The sequence below is a fragment of the Lissotriton helveticus genome, chromosome 7 (genome assembly GCF_964261635.1).
Source record: "Lissotriton helveticus chromosome 7, aLisHel1.1, whole genome shotgun sequence".
In the NCBI taxonomy this organism is placed as follows: domain Eukaryota; kingdom Metazoa; phylum Chordata; class Amphibia; order Caudata; family Salamandridae; genus Lissotriton; species Lissotriton helveticus.
Window position 1 is genome coordinate 18,565,079 of NC_136068.1, and position 18,607 is coordinate 18,583,685.

At 43.6% G+C, this 18,607-nt stretch overlaps 1 protein-coding gene across 2 annotated transcripts in view; it reads right to left on the reverse strand.

The window, feature by feature from the left end:
* Positions 1–18,607, reverse strand: part of LOC144767946 (cell adhesion molecule CEACAM8-like) — a 425,529-nt gene that overhangs the window by 14,607 nt on the left and 392,315 nt on the right. Inside the window, exon 5 of one of the 2 annotated variants that reach the window (XM_078651293.1) lies at positions 7,290–7,318. In XM_078651293.1, coding sequence (XP_078507419.1) covers positions 7,290–7,318 — 29 coding nt within the window. Of the gene's footprint in view, positions 1–7,289; positions 7,322–18,607 lie in introns of both variants that reach the window. The other variant, XM_078651292.1, reaches the window with a different exon arrangement.

The following is an 18,607-nucleotide window of genomic DNA, read 5'->3' on the forward strand; positions in this document are numbered from 1 at the left end:
ACAAGACATTGTTGGAGCGTCCCCTGCGTTTTTTTTCACCTTTCTGTTGCGGGAATCGTGGAGTACTGTTGGACCGTCGGCGGAATTATCCTGTCACGTTATATTCTGAAAGCTTTACGAACGCCGATAATTGCTGTTGGGCCTAGCGGATCCTGGGAAGGTACCTTCAGTTCGCCCTAACCAACCTATCTTTGTTGTCCTGGCATCGTGTTGCAAGATAGGATCAACCATGAGCGCTACATAGATCCATCAATGGCTAACGCTTGTGAGCATCTTTGAAGCAGTGACTGTGGCCGTATAATTATCTGGTCCCTAGCGGGTATTCTTCCTTTTGAAATGTGGCGATTCTCCTTCTCGAATTGATATCCTGTCCCACTGTGAGTTGTACATCTCCGCCCTGATGAGGGTGTAGCCCCGGCTGGGGCCACACACCAAAACACGCGTCGGCGTTTTCTCAATTGGGGATATTTTGACTGATCTTTTTTCCATCTCCCCGATGACTTATTCTCATCTGTAACATCTAGATCAGCCTGTGGCTGTTATGTACTTTGGATATGTTGTGTGTATGTGGTATGGATTGTTTGCAACTCTGGTATGTATGATGGTATGAGAGGGATATTTGAAATTGGTATGTGGGACTGTATTGATGAAATGTGTTCTCTATTTTTAAAGAAAATAATTATGCGGTTTGATATTTATATATTGAAGGAGATTTATATGATGTAATACAATTTCTCTATATTTGTATTAAATTGTTCTCGGTCTGTTTTGGGGGTCATTCCTGTACTTATCAAATGACCCCTTAGGCGTATGATGAAATTTGATCGGCAGGTATTTTCTTGATTTTGTATTTTGTTATTGTCCCCGCCTACCTGCCTGTTACCTACCGAGGGTCCCCCTTCTATTTAGGATGGAGCATCCCCTGCAGCCTCCTTACCGCCTGACTTGAGAATAGACAACGTTTTCGGGGGATACCGGCTTCGCTGGAGTTCCTCGCTTGGGCACAAAACTGACCGAACCCTACTGAATCTCCACCACAGTCTACAGAGGGAAGAGAGGACACGTGTGAATTCACCTCTTCCACTTCATTCACCTCTCAGGCATTGATGACAGAGATTTTTTTATTGTTAAATGATTTGAACACAAGAATATTAACATGACACACACATGTATTTACTGTGTGGTATTGATGTTTATCTGACATAGGCCGTATTTTAAGATGGCCGATAGGCTGCCATACATTTTCTTTCCATTTATTTTCTTTATTTTCATTGCCGATGAAAAGCTGTATCAGCAACTTTGAAGATTATATCATCTGTTTCTTCATTTTCACGTAAATGTTCATTTTACGCACTCATTATAGAATATGTTAATGAGCATCGTTCTGAGACAAATGTGTCTCATTATGTTGCAGATAACTGGAGTCCGAAGGACATTTAGAAAGCGGCATTGTGCTTATGCTGGTGTAACTGATAATAATGGTTTATCTTTCTGTTCCTGAAACCGCACCTCCTGGAAGTCATGTGTATGTGTAGCAAAATTGTACAAAAACTGATTTAAACTCCTGCAGTGTAGACACAGATCAGATGCCTTTGGTCCTTGCCAGAAGAAGCTTTGCCTGTCTCTTAGAGGGAATTCATTCTCTTTCCTATTGCTTTTGATGCCCTTTCATTCTGGTAAGAAGTTGCATCTGTCTTTCAAGCTCTCGTGCTGACATTTTCATTCTGATTTCTCCACAATTCCCAGACCTTCTGCTAGCTTAGCAGGGCAGGGCATTCTCTTCATGGAAAAGTGTTTTTTCTCTGCTTTGTTTGAGACAACTTTATACCTGTTTGCCTTTGCATTTATGATTTTGCATTGCTTTGAAATATATTGACTAATGCATGTATGTTTATTTATTTATACATTTCTAAAGCGTTGGTTACGCCACCGGCGTGTCACCGCGCTAAGTAGACTCACTAGTCAGGAACGGTCATAAAACCGTCCCAGAGTTACATACAGGCACATTACTACCGCCTTCGTTAACTTTAGGATGCAGAGGAAAATAACCATGTTTTAGTTTTTTTCCTAAATGTAGTTTCGCACGGTTCCATTCTTAGGGTTTCCGGGAGCTTGTTCCAAGATTTTGCCGCAAGATATCTGAATGACCGTGCCCCCATTCTTGTGGTCTGTATTCTTGGGACCTTTACTAATGCCCTTCCTTCCGATCGCAAATTGTGGCCAGGAATACAATGTGTTATGAGAGAGTGCAGGTATCGCGGACCTTTTTCTGCAAGAATTTTATGGCAGTAACACATTGACTTGACTTGGACTCTTTTTTCCACCGGCAGCCAATGTAAGTCCTCCAGGGCTTTTTTTGCAGAAGCTCTTCTGGGAAGACTCAATACCTACAGGGCTGCCGCATTATGCACCACCTGTAATTTGGCTAGCCCCTTCTTTGGCACTCCCAGATACAGTACGTTCCCATAATCTAATTGGGAAGTCTTGGGTGGTAGTAGGTCCAGAATGTTTTTAAGGTACCAAAGCACTAACCCAATACCTTCCGTATTTGGGCATCGAAAGACAATTTAGTGTCGAACCAGACTCCCAAATTTTTTACTTCCATTTTGGGAGTAATTACTGGGCCCATTGTTTCTGGCCACCATGCAGAGGACCATATATTCAGAGTTTTACCCACTATCATTACCTCTGTTTTATTCCCATTCAACTTCAGGCAGTGATTGGACATCCATTTTGCTACGTCCTCTAAGCACCTAGTAAAATTGAGCACTGTCTAATATTTCCCAAGAATGTTACCATCAGCTGAGTATCATCAGCGTACGATACGATGGTAACCTGACGTTTTTACATTAGCTCTGCCAGTGGTCCCACATATAGGTTGAATAGCGTGGGACTCAAAATTGATCCCTGTGGGACTCCCTGGGGCAATAGGATACTCTTGGAATCTTGTGATTGCTGTAATACTTGAAAACTACATGACAATAGGAAGGATGCCATCCAATGTAATGCAATACCTTCAACACCACATTCCTCTAGTCTGTGCAAGTACAGCCCATGGGAGACTGTATCGAAAGTCGCACTTAAGTCCAACAGGATCATTGCAGCTGTCTGCCCCGTATCCACCCAGTGTCTCAATGTGTCCGTAGCCAGTAACAGAGCTGATTCCGTGGAGTGGGCTGTTATAAAGCCAAATTGGGAAGGGTGTAATAGGTCATTTTTCTGTATATGGTTGGTTAGCTGTTTATTTACTAGTTTCTCCGCAATGTTCGCGACAAATGGTAACAACGAGATTGGGCGTAAGTTTTCTAAAACTGATTGGTCTATGGATGTTTTTTTTTTTCAACGGACGGACTATCGCTTGTTTCCATCTAGTAGGTACTTCCCCCTTCTGGAAGGAGGTTGTAATTAGCTCAGAGATGTAAGGCATGATAAGATCTGCTCCCATCAATAGTTGTTCTGGTCGTGCAGGATCTGTGGGGATCCAGATTAACCCCAGATTCATCATTGACATGTTTTGCGAGTCCTTAATAGCGTTTTTAAGGAATCGCTATTAAAGACTCGCAAAACGGGATTCATGTAAAAAATCGCAATATTTTTTGCGATTTCTACAGCTTCCTTATTTGCGATACGCTAATTGCGAATCGCAAATAAGGAATGGCTTTCCCATTAATTCCTATGGGCCTAAAGGCCCATAGGAATGAAAGGGGAGTCATTCCTTATATGCGATTCGCAATTAGCGAATCGCAAATAAGGAAGCGATTTCAAGGGTGCCCCTGAAATGGCAATGTACACTGGTGTTGCGCACACACATGTCCAAAGGACATGTGTGTGTGTAACATACAACTTAGAAAAATGCACTAAAGTGCATTTTTCTAAGTTTTCGCTATTTACCACGTAGTCAGACTTTGCGGTAAATAGGGGCCCCAGATTGCGAATTCACAATTTTAAAATGGTTCATGAATTGCATTTAAGGAATCTCAAATTGAGATTCCTTAAATGCAATTTTTCGCAATTTAGCGAGTTCTAAAAATTCGATTTTTGCATTTGGGATGATGAATCCCAAATGCAAAAATAGCGCTCGCAAAGGGCCAGATTCTCAGAATCTGGCCCTTTGCAAGCCGTTTTGACCTTGATGAATCTGGCTGTTAATTCCTTTGGCGATTGTTTTAAGTTTGTTAAGTTCTAACATTTTAAATTCATTGAACCTTTATCCTAAAAATTTCTTCTCCTTCCTAGGTTCTAAGCTGCTCCCCTGACGTGCTTCTGCTGGGAAAAAACTATATATTTTAGCCACCTTCCCTTCAAAGTATTGTATTGCGACTTATATAGCGCACGTATCACCCGAAGGTATCAAGGCGCTTGCTTAGGGAACCCGTCCTGGTATTCCCCTGTGAGATACCCCGGCAGGGTATCCACAAGGTGAAAGCCAGGCATCCCGCCGCGAGGGGCCGTAGTGGAGATTAAGCAAGCTATTGCCCAGAGTCGCAGAGTGTGACCCCGTGAGTCGAGTAGGCACCGGAGCGAGAATTGTCGAGTCCGTGGAATTTTGGAGCCCGAGACCCGCCGAGGCGGGGAATCGAACCCTGGTCCACGGCCAATCTCAGCTTCCGGGTCTGCCGCCTCTAACCACTGAGCCACGCTTCTCCACAATTTCTTCAGCAATTTTATTGTAGTTTTCTACTGAGGGTGTTTCTTCATCCTTGTGATTTTCATAGGATTTAAGTGACTTTAATATTGAAAACATTTATTTGGAGGAGCTCCTCGCTCTTTCTATTTTTCCCGTGAAGAACTCGCACCTTGCTTCCTTAATTAATGTATGGTACTTTTTTACTTCTTTTTTATAACAGTCCTTGGCCTTGTTGCAAAAATGTTTGCGCCAATTCCGCTCTAACTTCTTACACTCTTTTTTGTTCTAGCAAGAGTTTCATAGTACCATGGTGCTGAAGCCTTCTGTCTCTTGGGACTCCTAGTACTCTATCGCATCAACGGCACCTGTTATCCAGTCCTCAAATTGAGCATTGGCAATGTTTATATCTGTTCCTAGTATTGGTTTATTTTTTTCGAGTGCCTGCGAAAAGGAACTAAGATTAAACCCAGCCCATTTCCTGTGTTTAGCTTTTGGACTAGGTCCCTCTATCCTTGAGCTGGGTATAGATATTGAGAATGGGATTAGGTAGTGGTCTGTCCAACGGATAGGCCATTGTGTTTCTACTTCTATTTCCTCTTGGTTAGTAATATGGGATCAAGAATATGGCCCTTATGGTGAGTTCCTGTTTTCACCTGTTGAATAAGGTTCATTGCCATAAGATTCATACATAGGGATTGGGCTTCCTTATTCTCTTTATTATCGAAGTGCATGTTCAAATCGCCAAGTATCAAGAACTTTCTATAGCGTAAGGCTGGTTGAACAATCTTTTGTCCTAGGCTTGCTATAAATTGGGTAGCTGGGCTGGTGGACGGTATATTAGGAAGCCTGCTATGGTCATACCATCAGCCGCTGAGAGTTTAAAGAGGAGTGCTTCACAGTGTTTTATATTTGCTTCTATTATACTACACTTCAAGGAGGATTTATGAATTATAGCGATTCGCTCTCCTCTTTGTTCCCTAACTTGCCTTTGAATCTCACGACCCCGGGAGTGTGTCTATGGTATCAAGATCCGAACTGTCATTTAGCCAGGTCTCTGTAAGAAGTAACGTATCTGGATTTCTTTCTTTTAGAATATCATAGATCTCATATTTATGTTTAGTCATAGACTGACAATTTGATAGCATTAGTGACCACTCCCTAGCCTGTTTCTTGGAGTGATTCCTGTACGTGAGGTTAAAATTGCAGTGTAGGCATTTTAAAAACTTCCTATCAGCATTCACATTGTTTTTACATTTGGGTGGGATAGGCTTGTCCAGTCTCAATAAATCTTCCCTTGAATACTCAATTCTCGTCTGGTATTTCAGACCTACATGGGCCCGGTCTGGCACGGATGTGCGGAGACGGGCTTGGCTTTGGCGCGCCTTCAGCGCACCAGTGGCACACCCACTGAACGTCCTGTGAAGCATCCAGTTTTATCGAGGAGGCAGGGGCCGCATGAACGCCAACCTCCCTCGAAGCCGGAAGTTGTCCAATTCCCGCCACAAACAAACGGGATGATCCCGCGGTGGACCATGGAGAGGCAGTTTGCTGTTCTAAGGTTAGTACTTTTAATACTATAAGCCTAATTCTAAAAACAGTGCAGTTTAAAACAGATTTCAACAGTTTTAAAAATGTGTAATAAGCAGCTTCTTGGCGCATGTAGCAAGTATCAAAGCTGTCTGCTTACTATCGCGCGTATGTACTATTGAATACCAGTTAATTTGATGATTTGAAATTGCAACGTTGCTAATCTTTTAATAAACCTTCATAGTTTGCAAATCCAATATTCTCTGTCCTTTATGTGGAGCCTAATGTGCTTCACGTTACTGCACTGTACTGATTTTGATGAGTGGCGTCGCTCGTAACTAAAGATTAATCGGAGAGCTCATTCTATACCCAAGTTTGCACCAAGATTTACACAGTGCAAAGCACTTCATCAGTGACCACAAGAGAAAATCATGGCGTGAGCAGGGGGCTGAGTAGCGCAGATGAGCAACTGCCATTAGCAAGTAGCGTTGCCCTACTGCTTTTCAGCAGTGTAAGGAAATATAAAAAGGTAGTACTCAATGTTATTATCATTTCATTTTTTCCTGTTACGGCCGCGGCAGCTTTGCCAGGTGGGGCAGGCTGCTCTGCTGACAGAGCAGGGGAGGTAAGGAGTGGTTTTCACTCCCTAAGTGCGCATGAATGTTTGACCGGCCGTCTCGGGCCAAACAAACATTCATGAGCACTTAGCATATTCTCCTGCATTGCAGCCTGGGTGGAAAACATGGACAGGCTCCCAGCCCCCATCTGAGCGCCCAACTATGGCCCTCAGACCAATTTCAATGCTGCATTGCAGCTTTGTGATTGGCTCAGGGGAGGCTGGCTGCGTCCTGATCCATGCCACTCAGAGGAAAAACGCGACGAGGAGGACGCGTGAGGCGGACCCGGCAAGGACGTAAGTTTCAATGTTATTTTTTATTTACCCCCCCCCCCTCCTGCCTTCCAGCCCCACCATCCCCATGCCAGCCACCACTGCCAATGACTCAGTGTAAAAGTGCTTGTGAAAGGGTGAGCATCAGAGTGAACAACAGAGTTTAAGTGTGTGCGAAGTGGTGGGGGAAGGTTTTGCTTTATCTAAGGTGACAGAACCATGCAATAGTTCACAAATCTGTCTTACCCGATTGGCCTTTGGAATGGCGGAGAATTCTTCTGAAAAGAAAGATTAACAAGAATTTACCAACATAAATAGTTACTTGGACACAAAATGTACATATTTTCATATAGTATAGCATTTGTGAGACACATTTACAGGATGTAACATTTCAGATCTAAACCCAGATCACTACCGAGAGTAAAAATATGATGAAAATAATATTTGAAGTGTAAAAGCGACAAACGTGAATGCCGAAAGTAGAGGAAGGACTGCGACATAATTCTACAGAATTCTGAAGTCACACTTGTCTACAACTAAATCTGGACCAACTGGCGTAACATCATAGGAGTACAAAATGGTATCTTATAGCCGTTTCCTTCACTGAAACATAAGGGCCTATTCTGGGACTCAACTGGTTAGCTGCTACATTTAAACCCGCCAGCCATGACAGCACACAAGCCAGGAGCTCAGCGTCCATGTATTCGTCACCTAAGAGTAGTGGGGAGCCGTATCATGATCAGCCGAGAGCCTGTTTTGCTGCACTCAAGGTGTCTAAAGCTTAAAAACTCATTCAAATGAATGCCTAACTTTAAACAGATCAAGTCAGAAGCTGCAAGCAGAGATTGCATCTCCATCCTAGACATGCCGCTTAAACTCATTGCATCAAGAAGGAGAAATGCAGAGTTATATGTGTGAACTTTAGATACACATGACACAAAACAGGCGCACAACTTATCTCTATAGGGCCCCAGGTTCCTAAAGAGGTCGCATTGTCGCACAGAGCCGACGTGCGTGCATGCTCTAGCCAGCTAGGTTCCCTAAACACTATCCTATGACTGAAAGCTGACTAGAACTTGGGGCCCCTTGGTATATATGGCTTGGTAAATCTCTGTGTCTCAATGTCTAGCATGGTCCTAGCTGCACTGTCCAAACACCGTCATTTATGGGTGTGGTGAGGCTTCAGCGTTTGGGTGGAGAAGGAAGATGGAGCCATATCTCAGCCCCTGTCAGATCACTCCAGGTCCTAGACTGGTGGTGACAATCGGAGTCGGAGGAGGAGCCGTGCATGATCCTCCTCACAGGTCCAGTCTAGAGTCCCATGCTCTACATACTTTGGCTCAGAGGTTTTTGGCTGCTATCCCAAACCCAGGGTGTCCTGGTTACTCTTTGATGTGGATCAACGTAGCACTCATGCGCCTGAACAAATAGTACCAGATCTCTCAGCCCGCAGTGTATTAGGACAAGTCAGCTACAATAGCCTTGCAAGGACACTATTGACTCTGATGCAAACAAGGAAGACATGCCACCCTGTCACCTAGTTACATAATCAGGAGATAACTCAGGTGTGTATCTAGTGCCAGAGCTTTGGAACTCTCTGCCTAATTACCTCAGATCCAATTGGAATCTGTTTGAGTCATGAGGCTGTGGTAGTAAAAAGTTTCCTAAATTCTACAACATCCTGCTTGTATCCATAGACGCCATGGGGCATATTTACTAAGGTTTTGCATCGGACTGCTTCCCTTTTATGGCGCGACCCCATTGCAAAATCCATTTTGGCATTTACCAAGTCATGCAAAGCCAGCTTGGGTGGCTTTACGTGGTTCAGTAGATACAAAGTAATGCAAGGCAGAGTATATTGCTGCCTTGGGTTACCTTCCGTAGGGAAGGCGTTACATGGGTGAAGTATGGGCGTTCTCATGCATACACCCATTTATTTTGCTGCATTCCCAGATTTACAAAAACTTGAGCCTCCTCCAAGCAGGCATTACATAGATAAATATCTTTATTTCTACTAGGTGTTTCACTTCTCTATGTGTGCTGCATTCTGTAGTACATGTAAAAAGAGGAAAATTCCATTAATGGTTGTTTTTGTGCAGGAAGGTGTGCCTTCCTGCACAAAAACAATCCTGGCTGTAAATCAGGCACCTTTGCAGCATGACGCAAGGTGCCTACATTGGCATCGGGTAGCACACAATGCACCAGTGCTAGGAGACAGCAGAAACACATCATATCTTAGTAGGTATGGCATATTTCTGCTGCCTCCCTTTCACACAGGGTTGCATGAAAAAATAGTAAATCTGCCCCCATGGGCTCAGTATATCATTTGAAAAAAATGTAATTGATGTTAACCACGCCCTATTAATAATGGTACTTGCTTTCTAACTTGTGAACCAGTTAAGAGGACAAGTCAGAGTCTCATCTTGTATGAAACATCTGGAAGCTGTCAGCATAGAGTGACACTAAATGAGATAAGTTCAAATCCTTCCTTTAGACCTATTTCAATATTACCATACTGGTTTAAGTTACAGGAAAAGCGTCATTTACTCAGCTGGAGGACAATCCCAATCCAGAGTCATCTCAGGCAAGACTAAGGCTGGAAGAAGTGTAGGACTAGTAATGGTCTCTGTCCTCGATCACAATCTAAGATAAGTGGATAGAGGTGAGGGCCATCCTTATGTATCACTTAACCACAAAACCCTACTCAACGACTACGGTTGGCTTTCACAGGTCTCTTGTAAGTGGACTCACCTCTTTTCAGCTAGTTAAGCCCTGCATCCTTTTTGAACACAAGCCCAGAAAATTTAAAATGTTTAGGGTCTTTTCTGACCGTTTAATATTTACCATCTATACGCTTCTCTTGACCCTCCTCGTGAAGCAACCGCAGGGATTGTATCACCTATATGCTGATGACACCCCGTCCATTTGGGGATTTTCTCGCAAACACTGAAACATTGTGGTGATGAGTCTTTCACACTGCATTCCACATTCTATGCTCCATTGCTAAAGGGTGTGGAATGCAAGGAGAAAGATAACCAAGGGCAGATTCTGTTAAGATCAGGTGGAGACTGGAGGCTGTTGAGACTGGCCAATAAACCAACTCTTCTACAATCAACTGTCTTTGGTGTGGTTTGTGAATACTTCCACAAACATCTTCAATGTCCCTCAGCCTTTCTGTGATGCAGGGTGTAGAGTGGATTGTGAAAAATGTTTACCAATACCGTTATTTCAGTTATTTATGGATGATGTATTTTTGGGTGAGATTGTTGAGCAGACTAATTTGTATGCTGAACAGTTTTTGAGGGACAACAGTGACAAACTTAGGCCCCACTCTAGAGCTACCCGGTGGACTCCCACAAATCTGGAAGAGATGAAGAAGTTTTGGGGTTTGACTTTATTGATGGGTTTGCTAAGGAAGCCGAACCTGGCTTCATATTGGTCTACCAGCCCCTTGATAGCAACAGCCATATTTCCTGCAGTTATGACTCATGATTGATATTTACTTTTGCTACGCACGCTGCATTTTGTTGATAATTCTTCGGCGTTGCCACGTATTCACCATGACTGTGACCGTCTTTTTAAGATTCGGCCTGTTCTTGATCACTTTGTAGATCGATTTTCAGAGATCTATACTCCAGGGAAAGAAATATCTATTGAGGAGTCTTTGGTTTTGTTGAAGGGTCGTTTGGGTTTTAGGTAGTACATCCCTAGCAAGAGGGCACGCTACTGAATTAATCTGTATATGTTGTCTGAGAGTAGGACAGTATATGTTTTTAATTTTCGTGTGCATACTGGTAGAGATTCCACTATTGACCCCCCAGGTTATCCGTCCACTTTTGTGTGGGATCTTGCTAGAAGACTGTTTAACAGAGGCCACCATTTGTACCTTGATAACTTCTACACTGCTGTGCAATTATTTAAGGAATTGTTTAAAGTGGACACTTTTCCATGTGGCACAATCCGCTCTAACTGCAAAGGTTATCCGAAAGAGCTTGTTTGCAAAAAACTTCAGAGGGGTCAGTGCAGTTCCTTGCTTAGTGATGAACTACTAGCGGTGACATTTGTATACAGGAGGGATGTGTACAGGCTGACTACCATCCATGATGAGAGTACTTTACCTATGCCTGTTTGGGGTCAGGTTGCTGAAGTGCGGAAACCTGTGTGCATTCTAGACTACAATAAGCAGATGGGTGGTGTTGACCGAGTAGATCAGAGGTTGGAACCTTACACTGCTACTCAGAAGGCTTATGCTTGGTATAAGAAGTTGGCCATTCATTTCTTCAACTTAGCAACTTTCAATGCTTTTATTGTGCTCAAAGCGTTTTCTCCTGCATCAAAGTTGAAATTTCTTCAGTTTTAGCACTCTGTGATAGCTAGCCTTGTTGTGGAACAGGTAAGTGTTCCTAGATTTAAGGTGGTGGAGGATGTGGCTCGATTGAAAGATCGCCACTTTCCTGATTACATTCCTCCCACATCTTCAAAAGACTTTCCCACTAGGCGATGTAGAGTCTGTTGGCGAAGAGGTTTGCGGAAGGAGACTCGTCTTTTCTTCCCTGAGTGTCCTTCTAACCCTGGGCTGTGTGTGCCTGCTTGTTTTAGAGCGTACCACAAGCAAAATAATTTTAGGGAGCATCCATGAGTGGTAAAGTGAACTGCCTGGTCTGTATTGTTTAAAAATTTGTATTCTGTTTCAATGTTGGCATTAGTGCAATGTATTTAGTTTCAGATTTTGTGTTAGTAGGTTTGTATCTCTTTGCAATTTGTTTGTGTTTTTTTTGTATAAAAAATCCTAAATGTGATGGAGGTGTGTGTAGGCCGGTGCTTGGCTGGCGGTGTGCGTGGACTAGCGCTTGGCTGGCGGTGTGCGTGGACTGGCGATTGGCTGGCGGTGTGCGTGGATTGGTGCTTGGCTGGCAGTGTGCGTGGACTAGCACTGCTGGTGGTGTGTGAGTTGTGACTTGCTGCTGGTCACTACACACAGTTAGCTGAGTGCCACTCCACGCAATTCATCAGTTTGTGTAGTTGTTGTGTCAGGAATGTGGGCGTGTGAAAGTGATGGGCCCTTGAATGGTGCTGTCTGCTGGTGTGAGTGTTGTAATGTGATAGGGCCGCGGCTGGCGGTGTGAATGTTTTGTATGTGTCACACGTATGAAAGGTGTATGAATGGCAAAGGGCAAATGGTATAGAGGTTGGTCATTTTTATCGGAAGACCTGGGGTAACGCTGGGTGGTAGGAAATTTGTGTGAGCCCGGTGATGCTACACTTTCCCACACAAAAATGTGTGAAAAAACTGATTTTTTTTCCAGCTAAAATTAAGGTGTCAAGGGATTCTGGGAAAGGAAATATTGGGGGATCCACACAAGCCACACCTCCTTTGAATCCCCCGGGTGTCGAGCTTTTAGAAATGTGTGGGTTTGGTAGGTTCCCTAGATGGCCGCCGAGCACGGGGCCAAAATCCCAGGTGACCCGCTTGCAAAAGCAGGTGGTTTTAAGATAGGCAATTTTGATGTCGCCTCACTATGTTTTGGGCTCTTGCCTGTTGCGGGTACTTGGGCCTCCCACACAGGTGAGGCACATTTTTTATCAGGAGACCTGGGGGAACGCTGGGTGGTAGGAAATGTGTGTGAACCCAGTGATGCCACACTTTCCCACACAAAAATGTGTGAAAAACTGATTTTTTTTCAGCTAAAATTGAGCTTTGCATGGGATTCTTGGTAATGAAACGTTGGGGGATCCACGCAAGCCATACCTCCTTGGAAGCCCCCGGGTGTCTAGTTTTAACAAATGTGTGGGTTTGGTAGGTTTCCCTAGATGGCCCCTGAGCACGCGGCCAAAAACTCAGGTGATCCCCCTTGCAAAAGCAGGTGGCTTTGAGATAGGCAATTTTTTTAAAAATTCTTTTTATTAACAAATTAACAAGAAAAGAAAAACATCAGGTGAGTTAACAGTTTCCTCATTAGACAAGTTAAAATACCGCTCGTACAGAATCACTAAAAATAATATATGATTTATAGGATCACGGGGATTCTTGCACTTCTGCTTCTACTCGTCGCGCCAGGGGTGCGCAAACCTCACCGAGGTGTCTATTCCAGGCCCCCAGATCTTTCCCCATTTCTCTGGACAACCCCTGGCCACGTATACAGACTTCTCCCTGAACATACACCAATCCAAATCCTCCACCCATTTGGAAACCCAGGGTGGTTGGCTGGCTCCCCACAGCTGAGCTATATTTCGTTTCGCTACCATGCACGCCAGTGTCACCCATTACTTCCAATAAACATTCAAGTATGTGGGTTCCCACACATTCAATATGCCTTTCTGGGCCTCTGGTCGAAAGACACGGATATGAGTGTCCTCAAAGTCCTTATCGTCAATGGCTGGCCTGAGAATCGGTCTGAAGTTCCTGAGACCATTAAAGACTTTTGGGAAGTACGTTATGAACTGACCCTTTTGGCTGGTAGAATACATCGCACTGGGAAGATAGTTCCACCCAGAGACCCCAGGAATAAAATAATCGACCTAGCCCACGAAGGACACTTAGGCAGAAGCTTTACAAAAAACAAAGTCAGGAGCTGCTTCTGGTTCCCCAAGATGGACTCGATGGTGGAAGTTAAAGTCAAAGAATGCAATAGCTGTGAAAAAAGTGACAAAAGTAAAATCTTAAGGAAAGTTCCCCTATCTCCAGTCGAAGTCCCAAAGGTACCATGGACTAAGCTTGCCATGGACATTATCGGTCCCATGGGATAGGCAATTTGGATGTTGCCACACTACGTTTTGGACCCTTGCCTGTCGTGGGTACTTGGGCCTCCCACACACATGAGGCAATAATTTTATCAGTAGACCTGGGGGAACGCTGGGTGGTAGGAAATTTGTGTGAGCCCGATGATGCCACACTTTCCCACACAAAAATGTGTGAAAAAACCCATTTTTTCAGCTAAAATTGAGCCTTGCAAGGGATTCTGGGTAGGGAAACGTTGGGTGATCCACGCAAGCCATACCTCCTTGGAAGCCCCCGGATGTCTAGTTTTCAGAAATGTGTGGGTTTGGTAGGTTTCCCTAGATGGCAGCCGAGCACGGGGCCAAAAACCTAGGTGACCCCCCTTGCAAAAGCAGGTGGTTTTGAGATAGGCAATTTTGATGTCGCCTCAATACGTTTTGGGCCCTTGCCTGTCGCGGGTACTTAGGCCTCCCACACAAGTGAGGCACCATTTTTATCGGGAGACCTGGGGAAACGCTGGGTGGTAGGAAATTTGCGTGAGCCTGGTGATGTCACACTTTCCCCACACAAAAATGTGTGAAAAAACTGTTTTTATTGAGTTAAAATTAGGGTTTGGAAGGGATTCTGGGTAAGGAAACATTGAAGGATCCATGCAAGCCATACCTCCTTAGAAACCCCCAGGTGTCTACTTTCCAGAAATGTGTGTGTTTGGTAGGTTTCCCCAGGTGCCGGAAGAGCTAGGGTTCACAAACTACAGCTAGGCACTTTGCCAAAAAAGGGTCATTTTTCCCTGCAAAATTGAGGTGTGACCACGTTGCGTTTTGTGCCGTTTCCTGTCCCGGGCACCAGGCCAACCCACACAAGTGAGGTACCATTTTTCTTGCAAGACTTTTAGAACGCGCGGTGGGTGGACATTTCTGGATCCACGCAGATTCCAGAACTTTCCACCACAGTAATGTGGGGAAAATGTGTTGTTTTGTACTTTTTTTAGGTTTGCAAGGGGTTCTGGGTAACAGAACCTGGTGGGAGGCAGTGAAGTCACCCCATACTGGATTCCCCTGGGTATCTACTTTTCAAAAATGTATAGGTTTGCTAGGTTTCCCAAGGTGCCGGCAGAGCTATGGTTACAAAACTACAGCTAGGCACTTTGCCAAAAAAGGGTCATTTTTCACTGCGAAATTGAGGTGTGACCACGTTGCGTTTTGCGCAGTCCCCTGTTGCAGGCACTAGGCCGACCCACACAAGTGAGGTACCATTTTTCTCGTAAGACTTTGGGTAACGTGGGGTGAGTGGAAAATTGTGGATCCACACAGATTCAAGAACTTGCCACCACAGAAATGTGGGGAAAATGTGTTTTTTTAAACCATTTTTTAGGTTTGCAATGGATTCTGGGTAACATAACCTGGTGGGAGGCAGTCAAGTCACCCCATCCTGGATTTCCCTGGGTGTCTACTTTTCAAAAATGTATAGGTTTGCTAGCTTTCCCTAGGTGCGGGCAGAGCTAGGATTAAAAAAAGACAGCAAGGCACTTTGTCAAAAAAGGGTCATTTTTCACTGCAAAATTGAGGTGTGACCACGTTGCGTTTTGTGCCGTTTCCTGTCGCGGCCACCAGGCCAACCCACACAAGTGAGGTACCATTTGTCTTGCAAGACTTTGGGGAACGCGGCGTGGGTGAAAAATTGTGGATCCACACAGATTCAAAAACCTGCAAACTAGGTTTGCAAGGGATTCTGGAAAACAGAACCTGGTGGGAGGCAGTCAAGTCACCCCATCCTGGATTCCCCTGGGTGTCTTCTTTTCAAAAATGTATAGGTTTGCTAGGTTTCCATAGGTTCCGGCAGAGCTAGGGTTAAAAAACGACAGCTACACACTTCGCAAAAGAAGGGTAAATTTTCATTGTGAAAATGTGGTGTGATCACGTTGGGTTTTGTGCCCTTTGCGGTCGTGGACACTATGCCTACCCACACAAGAAAGTGAGGTACCATTTTTATTGGGAGACTTAGCGTAATTTAGATTTGTAAAGCAATTGTTAATACCTATTGATTTTTGATGCATTTCTGCCTTCCAAATGAAAGACATTGCGTAAAAAAGGTCATTTTGAAAAATGACCAATAATTCTCATATCTAGTATGAGTATTCCCAATTTTGAAAATGTGCAAATATGTACTGTTTCTAAACTCTATAATTTGTTCCCATTTCAGAAATACATAGGTGTCTTTCATACCGATTTTTCCATGTATACATTTTCACACAATAATTGCAATATACCCGGTACATAATAAAAAGCCATTGCAAATTGCTACTCAGTTTTTGACTCTGGGTTCGTCTGGTTCTTGGTGAACCTACAAGTCCTATATATCCTCACAACCAGGAAGCTCCAGTGGATGTAACAGTATATTGCTTTCAAAAAGATGTCATGATTATGAGAAGTTACAGGTGAAAACGTTGACACAAAAGGCTTTTTTTTCAACTAATTTTCAATTTTTCCAATATTTAACTGTTAGCTTCTATAAAGAAACCTTGATGGATCTGCACAAATGACCCACTGCTGAATTCAGAATTCTGTCTAATTTTCTAAAATGTATAGCTTTCCAGGATCCATTATTGCTTTCACACACATCTTTACCATTAACTGGAAGGAGGTTGAAAACACAAAAAAAAGCAAAAATAGGCTATGTCCCTGATAAATGCCAACATTTTGTAAAAAATGTTGGTTTTCTGACAAAAGTCTGAAATTCCCTAAAAGCTAGGAAAATGGTGATTTCAGCCCCACAAACCCTTTTTTGATTTTCATTTGCAGGGAACACCCCAGACGCTTTCATTTGTTGCCAGTTTTTCCCATTTTTCTGGAAAAAAACAAAATTTTGCTGTATTTTGGCTAATTTCTGGGACGCCTCCAAGGGAATCTGCAAACCCTGGGTACCTTTAGAATCCCCATGATGTTCGAAGAAAAGGACGCAAAATTGGCGTGGAAACGTTATGTGGTCAAAAAGTTACAGGGGCCTAAGCGCGCATTACCTCAAATAGCCAAAAAAAAGGCTTAGCACAGGGTGCGAAAAGGCCTAGCAGCAAAGGGGTTAACTAAAGAAGAGTGGGAAGAGAGTGTGTCGAAAGACACAGATATGAGTGTCCTCAAAGTCCTTATCGTCAATGGCTGGCCTGAGAATCGGTCTGAAGTTCCTGAGACCATTAAAGACTTTTGGGAAGTACGTTATGTGCTGACCCTTTTGGCTGGTAGAATACATCGCAATGGGAAGATAGTTCCACCCAGGGACCTCAGGAACAAAATAATCGACCTAGCTCACGAAGGACACTTAGGCAGAAGCTTTACAAAAAACAAAGTCAGGAGCTGCTTCTGGTTCCCCAAGATGGACTCGATGGTGGAAGTTAAAGTCAAAGAATGGAATGGCTGTGACAAAAGTAAAATCTTGAGGAAAGTTCCCCTATCTCCAGTCGAAGTCCCAAAGGTACCATGGACTAAGCTTGCCATGGACATTATCGCTCACATGGATGTTTTGGGACCCCAAAAAGGATTCATGTTTGTCCTCATAGACTATACATCTCATTGGATCAACATCAAATGTACATCCTCTACCACAACAAAAATACAAGAGTAAGAATAATACAGGGTTTTGAATTAGTAGAGTCTGCAGGGACAAAATAGTGGACATGTAAAAGTCTGAACAGGAACTGTCTGAGTGTTCACAACAGTTTTGACTGCTTATACCACCAAATGGATGAAGCACAGAGGACTAACCTTCAGCTCTATCAAAACTGAACTACTGCCAGTGAATGTGAGTGTTGCAGTGGGCAAACCGTTTGCTGTCTACATCTTTATGACAGCAGGGGATTCTGAATTTAGACTGAAGAAATGGGTAAAGTCCCTAGGAGTGGTCTTAGATAATCACCTTAACATGGAAGATCAGGCAAAAACTCTAAGCTGTAGTTTGTGTCAGCTACAGGCAGACTAAAATGGAGAATTCCCCTAGAAGTACAAGAGCACGCTTGAGAAAATTCAAAATGCCACCTGAGGGTGGCTTCTTGTGTCAGACTATGGGAGCACATAACTTTAACACTTCATAAATTACACTGGCTACTGATTGTGGACAGGATGAAATATTGTGCCCTAATGACACTCCAAGAAGCTGTTTATCAAAGTTGTCCAGATAACTGGCCTTTAGACTCAAATTTAAGCTCCAATGAGGCACCTATGGCTCTACGTTTAGGTTCTGCTGGTTTCCTACAAATTTAGGTAGACAGAGCTGGCTGGCAGGCAGCTACAGGGAGCACAGGTGACACGGTGGAATGGCCTAAAATTGGAATTAAGGAATGTCTTATCTATAAAGGGCTCCAGAAAAACATAAAGCTTTTCTGTTCTAGTGAGATTTGAGACTGGAAACTGTACCAGAGCCTAAACACTTTGAGTTTTAGGTACCTTATGAATGGACTTGACTCCGAGTAACAGCTTCTATGTAAACATTGGCTCCTCCTTTCTCTGGCAATGTAAACCAGTTGTGCTTGTCTTAGTGAGGGTGTGAATGAGGTAAAAAAGAGGGCGGCTGAACAAACATGTTACCTTCCCTGCTGGTGCAAGTTGCAAGTGATGTAAGAGGATGGGATAAAAGAGGCTTGGAGCCCGGGGGAGGAGGATATTTATTTATTTATTTGCTTATTATTTATTTAGAAAGTTTTATATAGCACGAACGTGACCCTTGGGTATCAGAGCGCTTCACAGATACATGAGGTAGGTTAGAGGTACATATTGCATAGCATAACCATTCAGTGAATGAGGTAGGTTAGGTATAGAGCTATATGGTAAAAGTTTCACAATGATATGAGGTAGGT